Source organism: Bos indicus x Bos taurus, chromosome 7 (genome assembly GCF_003369695.1).
Source record: "Bos indicus x Bos taurus breed Angus x Brahman F1 hybrid chromosome 7, Bos_hybrid_MaternalHap_v2.0, whole genome shotgun sequence".
NCBI classification, from domain to species: Eukaryota; Metazoa; Chordata; class Mammalia; order Artiodactyla; family Bovidae; genus Bos; species Bos indicus x Bos taurus.
Window position 1 is genome coordinate 104659325 of NC_040082.1, and position 12265 is coordinate 104671589.

At 62.0% G+C, this 12265-nt stretch overlaps 1 protein-coding gene across 4 annotated transcripts; it reads right to left on the bottom strand.

Moving 5' to 3' along the window:
* Positions 1-1378: 1378 nt before the first annotated feature.
* On the bottom strand, positions 1379-12216 carry ANO8 (anoctamin 8). Of its 4 annotated transcripts, XM_027548181.1 has the most exons (19): positions 11947-12216; positions 11074-11184; positions 10837-10969; positions 10516-10654; positions 10339-10435; positions 9588-9704; positions 9372-9499; positions 9113-9274; positions 8483-8635; positions 8252-8378; positions 8073-8128; positions 7737-7811; positions 7407-7538; positions 6191-7009; positions 5545-5736; positions 5307-5438; positions 5113-5223; positions 2908-3577; positions 1379-2074 (listed from the first exon to the last, which is right to left on the bottom strand). In XM_027548181.1, exons 1-19 carry the CDS (start codon positions 12050-12052, stop codon positions 1692-1694), a joined length of 3843 nt encoding a protein of 1280 aa, XP_027403982.1. In that variant the 5' UTR covers positions 12053-12216; the 3' UTR covers positions 1379-1691. The 4 variants fall into 4 exon arrangements, with proteins under 4 accessions (XP_027403982.1, XP_027403983.1, XP_027403984.1 ...); XM_027548182.1 differs by lacking the exon at positions 7407-7538; XM_027548183.1 differs by lacking the exons at positions 5113-5223; positions 5307-5438; positions 5545-5736.
* Positions 12217-12265: the final 49 nt, after the last annotated feature.

A 12265-nucleotide genomic window follows, 5' to 3' on the forward strand; every position in this document is an offset into this window, starting at 1 on the left:
TGGAGCTGATCGCTGCAGTGGTGGTGAGGGGTCGGGCTGTGGAGTGAGGGAGACAGCAGGCTGCAGGGGTTGCCTGTCCCAGGGTATCACCATGGAGATGGCAGCCTGAGTCAGACTGCTTGGTCCTGGGCCACCAGGGGTCTGCTGGGTGGAAGGTTCTAGGCTCAGCTGCCCAGTGGTGGGGCCCAGCTCTGGGTGTCTCTGCAGCAGTGTTCAGTTCTTCAGCAGTGGTCATAAAGCAGGTGCTTAGGAAAGGCAGGTTTGACCATGGTCATGCCAGGTCATGCCAAGTCCCTGGAGGCTCTCAGACCAGCTTGGAATCGCTAGTCTCAGGGGTTGGCCTGGCCCTGGGGAGGCGCGTGGTGTCACCAGCTGTTGGTGACTGAGTAGATGGCAGGAGTTCAGCTTCAAAGGCCACGGGGCCTGGGCAGGTCTTGTCCTTCAGCCTGTCCTTCCCCAAGGCTCACCCACACCTCCCTGGCCCCAGGGGGCTGTGTGCCATCTCCTGCCTGCGCTGTCCATGGTGTGGGTGGGGTCCCATGGCCTCTCCATGGTCTCCCCAGCTTAGGCCCCTCAGCTAGCCTCCACCCACTCCTCCTGCCTTTGGGGCCCTCCTTAACTCTGCTCCCCGCAAACACCACACTCTGCCTTCCCACACCTCGTGCCTTTGCACAGGCTGCTCTCCTGCCTCTAGTGAACCCTGATGTCTTTTCTATGGCCTCCCAAAGTGCCCCTGCCTCACGCTGGCTCCACCAGCCCTGGGGCAGGGACTTTCTGACTCTGAGCCTCTGGATGTGGACCCCCTGAGGCTGGGAGAGGCCACGCCCATCCCTGATCACTCAGTGAAGGGTCCTGGCCACTGTGACAGCGGTGTGACAGCGGTCACACAGCAGGGCCGTGCCAGCCCTTCCACGATGCTGCCCCCGAACACACCGTCCCCATAACATGGAGACTCAGGCACCAGGTGCCTTCAGACGCCCACACCCCGAGTGCCCCCTGTGGCCCTTGACTTCTCAGATGTCAGCCTGGGAGGCAGATCTGCCAGAAAGGGTGGCCTTGTACGACCGACCGAGGCTGGCTCAGGACCCACACCTACGGCCTGACCTGCTGATTCCTGTCAGCACTTTTTGAGATTTCTTCCTTTGTCTAGGAGGCTGAAGATGGGGCCTGAGGCTCTGCAGCTTCTCCCAGGGGGACCCCTAGGCCTGGATTTCTGGAGTTTTCCATACGTTTGGCCTGGAGACCCAGTTCTTAGGCATTCCCCAAGGGTCTCAGGACAGAAGGGGAACCCACTCTGGGCCTACCAGTCCCCCAAAGAGCTGGCCCCAACCTTGTCATAAGGCCCCGGAAGTCCCCTTTCAGCAGCTCCGCCTTTGGGCACTGTTGAAATATACTTTTTATTGCATTTCTGCCGTTTTACAAAAATATGACAAAATAAATTAAAAACAAATAAATAATCGCCTATTCTGGGTGTGTTTTCTGTTGTTTTTGGGGGGTTTCTTTTTGTTTCCCCCTATCCTGGTCGAAAAGAAAACGGCAGATAGAGGGGCCCCAGGCCCCCGGCCCTGCCCCAGGAGGGGGCAGCCAATACTGGGGTACATCGGGCCCGGCCCAAGTGTTTTCTGGGTGGCGGCCGCCGCCCCGTCTGTGATTGATATTGCATATGAAAACAGGAAGGCAGGCGGGCGGAGCTAATGCCAGCCGCTGGGCCAGCACACGGCCTGAGGACTGGGACTGGAGCTGGGGCTGGGCGAGGGCGCGGGGGGCTGGGGGGGCACGGAGGTGGGAGGCGGCAGCGGCGGCGGCGGGAGGCTGTAGAAGCTGGCATCCCCCGGCAGGGGCTGGGGGACAGGCGGGGGCCCGGCGAGAGCGCAGGGCGGGCAGTCAGTGGCAGCAGGGGCCTGGCGGGGAGCGGCGCCCTCGCCCCCGCAGCCCCACGGCCCATCCCACTGCCAGCAGCCCGCGGGGGGCGTCGGGGGCCGAGGCATTGGTGTTGGCGGCGGTGGCGGCGGCGCAGGGCTCCGGCTGCGGCGGGTGCGGAGGGCCGGGGCGCCCACGGGGGCCAGCGCTGTCCCTGCGGAGGCGAGAGGGGCCGTTCCGGGGAGATGCCGTCCCCGCCGCTGGGGACCCAGCCCGCGCTCCCTCTGGGCTTTCAGGCACATGGAGGGCCTTATTGCTTCTGATCAGTGACAAGGGGTGGGCTTCTTCGGGTGCATCCCCGGCCTCTGGGCACTGGGCCCCTCCCCTTCACGGAGAGAGGGAAGTCTGAGGAAGTCCCGCTGACTTCCGACCTAAGTCCCTGGTGCTACAGCTGCCACCTCTTGGGCTCCCTGGGATGGGTCGCTGGACCCCGGGCATGAATGAGGTGGGAGGGGGGGCAGTGAGGCCTGTGACTCTGCTCCGCGGACACAGGGCTGCAGCCCTGAACTCCCCTAGTGGGCAGCCTGAGCCCCACCTCCAAGGAAGGCCTCCAGGAACAGCTTGGGCTGCAGGACGGGGGCTTGCATAGAGGCCTGGGGGTTCCGGTCCCCCAGAGTGAGCTGGGTGTGGGGTCTCATGGGGGCAGGAAAGGCTAGGCCAGGTGGTGAAGGGGGCTCCCTCATCTCTCCTGGCACCAGAGCATGGCAGGCGGGCACCCTGGGAAGGGATCTGGGGGACAAGGGACTTTGGCATCCCTCCCCCGGGGATGAGGAGGGTCAGGCACAGGGCTCCAGGCTCTCAAGGACCCGGAAAGACTGAGTAGGCTTTGATCAACAGGCTCCATGTACCACACACCCAGGTCCCCAACTGGTACTAGGAGACCGAGCCTCCCCTGTCCGCTTCAGCCCCTCTGCCCACGCCTGGACACCCCACCCCTACCCCCAAAGCCCAGCCCAGAGTCCCCACCCCCGAGTTAAAGCTTGTGACCTGAGCTTTCCTCTTCGGGCCGGGGTGTGTCCGGCTCCTCAGCTGCAGCCTCGTCCGCCAGCCCACTCCGCTGGGCTCGGCAACCGCCACCGCCGAGGGTCCCATCCTGCCGGGCCTGCCCGCCCGCCCCGTTGGACCCGGCCTCCGCCCGGGCCCCACCGAAGGGGAAAAGTTTGCCGGCGTGGAAGGCCTTGGGTGGAGAGTGGCTACGCTCTGGGTCCCGCCGGGTCTCAGGTGACTTGAGGAATTTGAAGCTAAGGAAGGCTGGCAGGCGGGTGTCGCTGCCAGTGGGCGACTGGGCAGGGGTTGGCCGGGTGGTGAGGTTGGCCCCTGTGCCGGCCGGCGAGGAGGACGAGGCCCCAGACGACAGGAACTTGCCCTGCAGCGGGATGATCTGCTTCAGCTTCATGACGTTGTTAGGTGCCAGCAGGGACCCCGGGCGCTTGGGTCGCTCCGGCCCATGGCCACCTGCCCCACTGCCCTTGGCCTTGGCCGAGGTTTTCTCCGGGGCAGCAGGGTCCAACCCAGAGCCCTCAGCTCGCGCCTCCTCTCTGCCACTGGCGTCGCGCTCCCTCCGGGCATGGTGCTCGGCGTGGCGCTGCCGTTCCTCCTCCTCCCGCCTACGCCGCTGCTGCTGCTGGTAGCGGTGCTGGGCCTGGCGCTCGTGTCTCTGAGGGCAGAATGGAGCCATTACGGGCACTGGGAGGAGTGAGTGTGTGAGCAGCTGCCCACCCAGGCCCAGGCCCACGCTAGGGCTCTCCTGCAGAAGTGGGGAGAGATCCACACACTTCTTGGGTTCCAGCTGCATCCCTGGACCCACCCCAGGGCTCTCAGAGAACTGAGAAGAGAGCAAGCATTTACTGGCCACCAATTCTGTCCCCGGTCTCATGCCAGACACTGTCTTAGAAATTGGGAGAGTTAAAACAAATATTGGGCCTCAGCAGTTCCCTGCTTTCTGGAGAACTGGGGAGAGACAGAGCTGTGACTGTCCAGTGGCCAGTAGCCACACACGGCATTGTTAATTAAAAAAAAAAAAAATCATTATTTTTGGGCCCCGCCACATGACTCGCAGGTATCTCAGTTCTCAGACCAGAGACTGAACCTGGGCCATGGCAGTGAATCCTAATCGCTAGACCAGCAGGGGACTCCCATGGTTTTGTCACTTTAAATAACTGAAATAAGGTAATTCCCTGGCAGTCCAGTGGTTAGGATTCTGTGCTCTCACCGCAGAGGGCCCGGCTTTGATGCCTGGTTGGGGAACTAAGATCCCATAAGCCACGAAGCATAGCCAATAAACAAACAACCAGGTAACTGAAGTAAAAGCTCGGTTTCTCAGTAGCACCAGGTCCCATTGCAAGCGCTCATTGGTCATCTATAGTAACCGGCTACATGGGCAACCCAGAAGAGAACATTTCCATCACTATTTTTGGGGCTTTCCAGGTGGCGCAGCAGTAAACAATCTGCCTGTCAATGCAGGAGACTTCTCATAAGAGACTTGGGTTCGATCCCTGGGTTGGGAAGATCCCCTGGAGAAGGGAATGGCTACCCACTCTAGTATTCTTGCCTGGAGAATTCAATGAACAGAGGAGCTTTGTGGGCCCCAGCCCATGGTGTCACAAAGAGTTGGACACTGAGCAGCTGAGCACACACACATGGGGGGCTCCACTGGCTGGTGGCGATGAGCTCCCTGGCCCGCTCTGCAGCTTTCTGGGGAACGTGGCACAGGCTGGGCTTCTAGAAAGCATCGGCTGTGTCCCTGACCCCACACAGAACAATGCCCAGCACGCTGGCAGATGACAGTTCCTAAGTGCTGGCCTGGTGCGGGATGCCACCAGGACCCCAGAAGGGACCAGGTCCTTTTGAAATGCTAATTATTACCCTAGGCTTCCCTGGTGACTCAGATGGTGAAGAATCCGCCTGCAATGTAGGAGACCTGGGTTTGATCCCTGGGTCGGGAAGATCCCCTGGAGGAGGGCATGGCAACCCACTCCAGTATTCTTGCCTGGAGAATCTCATGGACAGAGGAGCCTGGTGGGCTACAGTCCATGGGGTCACCAAGAATCGGATACGACTAAGCAACAAACACTAACTGCACATCTACCCTCCTAAGGATGTGACTGCCCAGCCAGGTGACGCATAGAGGCGACTCGGGGAGAAGCCCCTCGGAGCAGAGATGTAAAGCATGCCGGGCCCTGGCCCACGTACCTTGAAGGCCTCCCGGCGCTGGTACTCCAGCTTGGCCATCTCCTCGGCCACCCAGCCCGGGATGTCGGGGATGGCCACATGGATGAGGTACTTGAGGAGCAGAGCGAAGTGCTGAGGCGACAGAGGAGGAGGCTGCAGGCACGGGGACACCCCCCAACCACCGCCTGGGTCCCCCACCCGGCCACCGGTCCCACCTCGAGCACCACCACGGACACGATGGCTGCCTCGGGACTGAGCCAAGGGAAGAGGCGCTGCAGCTGCCCACACTGGCCAATTAGATAGCAATTGACCACGATTGCCAGGACGCCCATGACCTCCATCACCTTCTGCGGGGGTAGGGGGGACAAGGGGCTCAGGTGGGGTCTGGCCAGCCCCCCCAGCACCCGCTCCACCTCTGGGCATCCTGGCTCAGAGCCCTTGGCCCTTCCCCACCTGCCACTGGCCAATGCTTTCCACCCGCTGCCCAAAGGGCCGCTGCAGCCCCGTGCACAGCTTGAGGGCGTCACTGCGGATCTCGATGAGGTTGTTGATGAGGGCACAGAGGGCAGCCAGGGGGAAGGCAGACGAGAAAAGCACGACATAGCCAAACTGCACGAACATCTCCTGGTAGTCCTGGAATGTGTCCTGTGGGCAGGCACGCAGTGGGTGGGCCTAGGCTCTCCCCCAACTCAGGACACCTCTTCCCTCAGCCCACCTTCCTCTCATCAAGCCCGCCTCCCTCAGATTATCCTTCATGGACCCAAGCTCAGCAAGGTTAGCAAGTTTCTGACCACATAAGGGTGAGCCGCTCAGTTGTGTCCAACTCTTTGCAGTCCCATGGACTGTAGCCATGGGATTCCCTAGGCAAGAAGACTGGAGTGGGTTGCCATGCCCTCTTCCAGGGGATCTTCCTGATCCAGGGATTGAACCCGTCTCCTGCATCGCAGGCAGATTTTTTACCGTCTGAGCCACCAGGAAGGCCCTGATCACATAAAGGGGCCCATCATTCCTTCCTGTCGCTCCCACCCCACCTCCACCGTCAGACCGTGTGCCCAGCCCGGCCGACGGCCCTGCCCCCACCCTCAGGTGCCCTCCTCACCTCGTATTTCTTCATGCAGCTCTCGAGCTCCGCCTGGGTGAGCTGAGACGAGTGTTCCTCCTCGGGTGGGTCGATCCAAGACGACCGGTTCTGCCGCCGCTGCTTCCGGGCTGAGTCGCCTGAGCCCGGCTCTGGATCCGGGCCCCCATCCGGCCCCTGGTCTCGGCCCTCGCCTCCAGCCCGGCGGAGCAGGACAGCCGGGGGAGTCTCCCGTTCGGGGCTGCTGGGAGCCCCCTCAGCTTCATCGTCCTCCTCGGCCAGTGTGAACACGCCCGGTTCCAGCCCCTTCTCCACCATGGTGGGGCTCCCCTCCTCCAGGAGGGCCTCCTGGCTTGGGCCCGGCCGACGCCGCCCAGCCCCCCGCTCGGCAAAGCTGACCTTCTTCAGTCGGAGCCCGCAGTCCAGGAGGCCGCCCTCCTCGCCTTCCTCGTCCTCATCCTCCTCCTCTTCGTCCTCCTCCTCCTCCTCTTCATCCTCCTCCTCTCTGTCCCCCCGGGGCCCGTCCCCCACCTCTCCCCCTTCCCCCGCCGGCCGCCGCTCCACCGCGGCCTCCTCTTCCTCCTCAGGTGCCCCGCAGCCCCCGCTGAGACACCTGCGGCCCCCACCACTGCTGCTGCCACCACCACCCTCTTCAGCCGGGGGTTCGAGGTGGCGGCGTGCGGGGCGCCGGAGGCTCAGAAGGCCAAGCAGGGCACGGGCCAGCTCCCAGGCCGCCCGCAGGCCAAGCTCTCCTCGGCCCAGCCGCCGATACAGGTGGGGCTGCAGAACCTCTCGAACATTCTGGAGGAACTGGCGGGTGATCAGCAGTGTGGCCAGCATCTGGGGGTAGGAAGGGGGTGGAGAGCGGCCTCGTGGGGGGCGGGCGGGGCCCTGGGCACTGGGACAGGCTGTGGGCACCCACCATCCCAAAGCACACATCCAGCCACAGCCTGAGCCCAGTCTGGATGTCCCCGGGCACAGAGGCAACCCCAAGCCACAGCTGGGCGGGCCACAGCGCTTCTAGCTGATCACCTGGGAAGGCCATGGCCTCCCATCATGCCACACCTCCCGGATCTCGGCTGGTGCCCAGGGCCTCCAGGGGCTCTTGACACCTGCACGCAGTCAGTGGAGCCCCATCCCTTCAGAGCATGCACCCTCGGCTAGGCGTGAGGCCCCCGGCACAGCCACACTGACCACCCTGGCAAGGCCCCGAGGGCTCGCCACCACCTGCCCGTACTTTGGCCCGGGCCTCAAGAAGGAGGCCCTGGAGGGAGAGGAGGAGCAGGCGGAACCGCAGGGCCACGAGCGGGACCAGCACCGCCCAAAGCTGCCGCTCGAGGCTCTGGGACAGGGACAGGACGATCAGGAGCTGTGGAGGGACCGACGGACAGGTGGACAGACAGATGGGGGGGGCATGACAGGCAGAGAGAGAACACACAGACAAATGGACAGAGAGGAGAGAAGGATGGAGGAGGAAGGGAGGGGCTGGAGAGCCCTTGGACCCCTTGGGCCGGTCTGGCCCCACAGCCAGCTGCCGTGGGGGCACTGCTTTAGGCCAGGCTCTCACCTCTTTCAGGCGTTCCATGTCCTTGAGGTAGAAGCCGATGTAGAAGAGGCTCAGGTATGAGTTGACGAACTGGAACTGTGCGAAGCAGGCAGGGGGGTGGTCACCCTGCCATGTCTGTCCCAAGGAACCCCCATGTGTCCCCTGTAGAACCCCTGCCTGGGGACTTCCCTGGTGGTCCAGTAGCTAGGACTTTGTGCTCCCAACGCAGGGGGCCTCAGTTCGATCCCTGGTCAGGGAACTAGATCACATGTGCCACAACTAAGACCCGGTGCAGCCAAATAAATAAATATTTAAAAAAATAAAAGAAGCCCTGCCGGCTTGCTGGCCACCACTCACCAGGACGACCTTGATGATGAGGTGCTTCTCATAGGCACTCTCCAGCCGATAGTTCTCTGGGGGCCAAGGAGACGAGTGAGAGTGTAGCCCAGGCCGTCATGGGCAGCAGGGACCCCAGAAGGCAGTGGGGCCCTTCCTGCTGGGGGCTGAGCAATGGGACCTCCGCTCACAGGGCATACCCATGTCGTTGAGCCAGACAGCCAGCTTCTTATAGCCCTCGGCACTTGCGCTGACCAGCAGGGCCAGCATGACTTTCGGCAGGAAGCGGGCAAGACGGGGCAGCCCCTTCATGCTCAGCACCAGCTCCTGCAGGAACAAAGGGGTTCAGAGGTTACCCCGGTCGCTGGGCTCGGCTCGGGGCCCACCTGAACAGGTTGGGGCCGAGGCCAGGGCTAGGAACTGGAGGTCACCTGGAGCTGGAAGCAGCCGAGCATGAGCAGGAACACGCAGGCTAGGCAGGTGAGGCACAAGGGAAGACTCACGAGCATCTGGAAGAGCAGCCGCTTCCAGGGCGGGTAGTAGAACTCCTCGGCCTGAGTCACGGGGCTGATGCGCCGCACGCCCTGGCAGAGGGTGGGGGCATGGCCCAACACAAGATCAGAGGGGCTGCCTCTGTCCCACACCCTTCCCAACCCTTCAAACTCCATGTCTATGATGCTTTGCTATCATGGTTTGTTGTAGTTCAGTTGCTAAGCCGTGTCTGACTTTGTGACCCCATGGACTGTGGCACGCCAGGCTTCTCAGTCCTTCACCTTCTCCTGGAGTTTGCTCAAACTCATGTCCATCGAGTAGGTGATGCCATCCAGCCATCTCATCCTTGCTATCAGGGTGTGTCCACTTAATGCACCCTCCCTAGTCTCTCAAATCCAACTTTCCACACCTCTCCCTTCGGGCATGCAGATCCCTTCACTTGGCAAACCTTCTCAGAAGCTGCAGCCCTACTTCACCTCCCACTTTGTTCTTGTAATGCACTTGCTCAGTATGTTTTCTCTTTTTTACCCCATTCTTGAAGTCCCTGAACTCAGACTGCCCCAACTGACCCTGAACTGGGGTCGTGGCTCCTCCACAGCTTCCCCGGGTGAGTCCAGTGTTCCCCACTTGTAGGCCAGCTCAGCCCCCCTCCGTTTCCACTCCTCCAAGAACAGCGTTGACCAGACCACGTTGAAGAGGGCAAAGACCACGCAGGATACATCCCGGCTTGTCTGAGGGTGACAGAGGAGGGCTGCAGTGTTGGCTGGCCCAGTCCAGGGAGGAAGTTGTCTGAGGTGTTCCACCCCCTGTCCAGTCCACACCCGGCACCTGATCAGCCTCTGTGAATGTGTACAGGACTGAGCCGAAGACTGCTGGGTACACCATTGCCGATGTGTAGAAACCCAGCCAGGCAAAGTACATGGCAATCTTCACACCAAAGTAGTCACAGATCTCATCTGCCGGGGATGAGGAGGGGGCGGTGCCAGTCAGCCCTGCCTGCCTCCTCGGACCCCCACCAACCCCCCACTCCAGCCAGGACCACACCTAGAGGCTGGTTTTCACACACAGCCTGCACCCATGACTTCATGAGACGGTTCAGGATGCGCTGCTCGTGGACTGGGAACACCTGCTGGATGATCCCGCGGGCCGCCAGTTCAGGGACTGTTGGGGAACAAGAATGGGTGACCCCACCCGTCTGCCTGTTCAGTCCTCCTCGGCTGAAACCCAACTTATAACTTTTTGCCTGCTCTTAAACTAGCAAACGCTTTTCCCAGGAGAAGAGTTCTGGGTGAAAGGAACATCATTCCTCAAAATCTGGGAGGTGAAGGGGCAGGTGGGGAAGGGTGCTCGAAACCTGGGAGGTGCGATCCCAGTGGGGAAACCCGTTTTTAAACAGAGCTGCTTGGTTTCAGCTCATTCCTCCAAACGTCTGAAGAATGGTGCAAAGCTGGCATTAGAAGGTTAACTTGCAGCGGCTGGTTTCCTGGGGGATACTGAGGCCCAGAGCTCACCACACAATGTGTGGAGAGCTGTCCATGGTCCTGCCCCAACCTTATCGCAGACCCAGAAAAGGGTTTCTCCTGGACCTGCCTCCAAGGAGACAAGCCCCACCCCTTGCTAAGGCCACACCCTTCAGCTTATTGATTGATCTCCAGGCCCCGCCCAACTCTTCGGGAGACTCTGATTGGTTTCATCTAGGCCCCGCCTTCCTAACCCTCCTACGTTGACAGCAGTCCTCTAAGAGCCCCAGCCAACTCCCCACATATGATTGGAAGCTTGGGACCACCTCACTCACTGATTGGCTGGTCCTCCAGAAAGCGCACATTGTGTAGTGCCTCGCCCTGCTTGGCACGAAGGTTCTGCAGCCAGAAGCGGATGATGCTCTGGCGCTCCTGCAGGGGACAGGGCGTGAGCACAGGGAGCAGCCGCCCACGGGCTAGGAATGTGCGCTGGGGGCCAGAGCCGGCCGCACCTGGGAGGTGAAGAAGCGCAGCTCACTCTCCACATTCTCGTAGATGAAGTCCTCCTCGCAGGAGAAGCCGCGGGTGCCCCCGCCAAACTCGGCCTTCACTGCTTTGCGCAGACCCAGCTCGTCGGCCCCTCTGAGTAGGCTGCGGGAAGGGCAGGGGAGGTGGGATCACGGGGAGACCCTGGCTCACCATCCTGGAACTAGGGATGGTGTACCTGGTGGACGTCTGGGACAAATGCAGGGTGGCTGGACCTCGCAGTTGGCGCTTGGAAGGGCGGGGAGCTGAGTAGCAGGGTCAGCGAGAGGCCAGGGACAGGGACTCGCCTCTCATATGTGGCAGTGACGAAGAAGGCGTACGCGCGTGTGTGGCGGTGGTGGCGGACTTGCACGATGAGCTCGGGGATGCCCACGCGGATGTGGTTCAGCAGCCATAGCAGCGTGTGGTCATCGGTCGTATCTGCCAAGGGGCACAGGGACCAATGGCTCTTGCCAGGAGTGACAGGGGAGCCCGGCTCGGGGGAATTCAGTGTAGGCCCTGGGCGGGTGAGCACAGACAAGTACCTGGGAAGGTCATCAACACGTCACAGTTTTCCGTGGGCACCGTCTTCATCCACGCTTTGTGGGACACCAGATACCGACCTACCTGCAGGAGCCGCTTCCCAAAAAGCTTATCTGGGGAGCAGGCAGCGCAGGCTGGGGTCAGGTCATTCTCAGATGGCCTAGCCTCCAGTCTTAGTCCCTCCAACCCTTGCCTCTGATCACACATTCGCCAGGGCTCCTTGGCACTCAGCTTGGCATTCAAGGCCCTGTGAGCTCTGGCCTTGGCTTGTTTCCTTCCCTCCACGTCCTTGTACCAACCAGGCCCTTCTCCAGGAATGCCCTTCCCCCAGGTCCTCCCTTACAAATCTTACTCATTCTTGAGGCCCAGCTCCGCCTCCGAAACCACAATCGATGGGGTGCTCACTAACAGCTCTGAGCACCTCACTACATTATGTCAGCGTCTCCTCATAGCTGGGTGCGGCTCTTACCCCCATTTCACAGGCGAGGAAACTGAGACCCAGAGCATTTAAGTTACCCAAGGTCACAGAGCCCAGCAGGGATTTGAACCCAGGACCGTATGATTCTGTATCCTCTGTGGAGAGGCGCTCTTAAGCGTATCACTGCTCAGCAGCGATCGAGTAGCCCAAGGGGTGACTGGGCTCAGTCCGCACCGGGGCTCTAGGAGGGGCGTGTCCATATCTTTGCGCTGGGACCCCACACCCGCTGCACCGTTCCAGCCGCGCTCGCCCGGCCGCAGCCGCAGTGCCAGGAAGAGCCGGTGCCTCGACTGGACTCCAGGCCCGGGACGGCTGACTCCAATATCCCTCCCCGTAGACCTGCCGCGAACACCCCAAGCACCTGCAACCCTGTCAGATCCAGGCGCTGCACACGTACCCAGAACTCCGGACGCCGGGGCTGCAGGCTCGCCCTCCGGCGGGGGCCTCTTGCCACGCTCGCCCTCCAGGGACGTGCCCCCAGCGCCGGAGGTGGCTTCCGCCATTGCGAGGGCAGGTCAGGTCAGGGGCTGCGGGCGGCCCAGGCGCCTTGGGGCCGCGGTCTCATGGGGCCGGTGCTGCCACCGAGCGCGCCTGAGGAGGAGACAAAGGCCGCGCCCGCCCGCGCCGGCCGCCGTCCCCGCGTGCCCGAGCGCTGCTTCTCGTCCCCGCCCGCGCGGAACCTCGATTCTCCTTCCCGGCCCCGCGCGCGTCGTTCT

Excerpts from the sequence above, each read along its gene's own strand:
- ANO8 (XM_027548181.1), bottom strand. The coding sequence starts at position 12,052 with ATGGCGGAAGCCACCTCCGGCGCTGGGGGCACGTCCCTGGAGGGCGAG. Across the intron at positions 10,436-10,515 it reads TGCGCTTCTTCACCTCCCAG|GAGCGCCAGAGCATCATCCG; the intron begins GTGCGGCCGGCT and ends TGTCCCCTGCAG. Across the intron at positions 9,500-9,587 it reads GTGTGAAAACCAGCCTCTAG|ATGAGATCTGTGACTACTTT; the intron begins GTGTGGTCCTGG and ends CATCCCCGGCAG.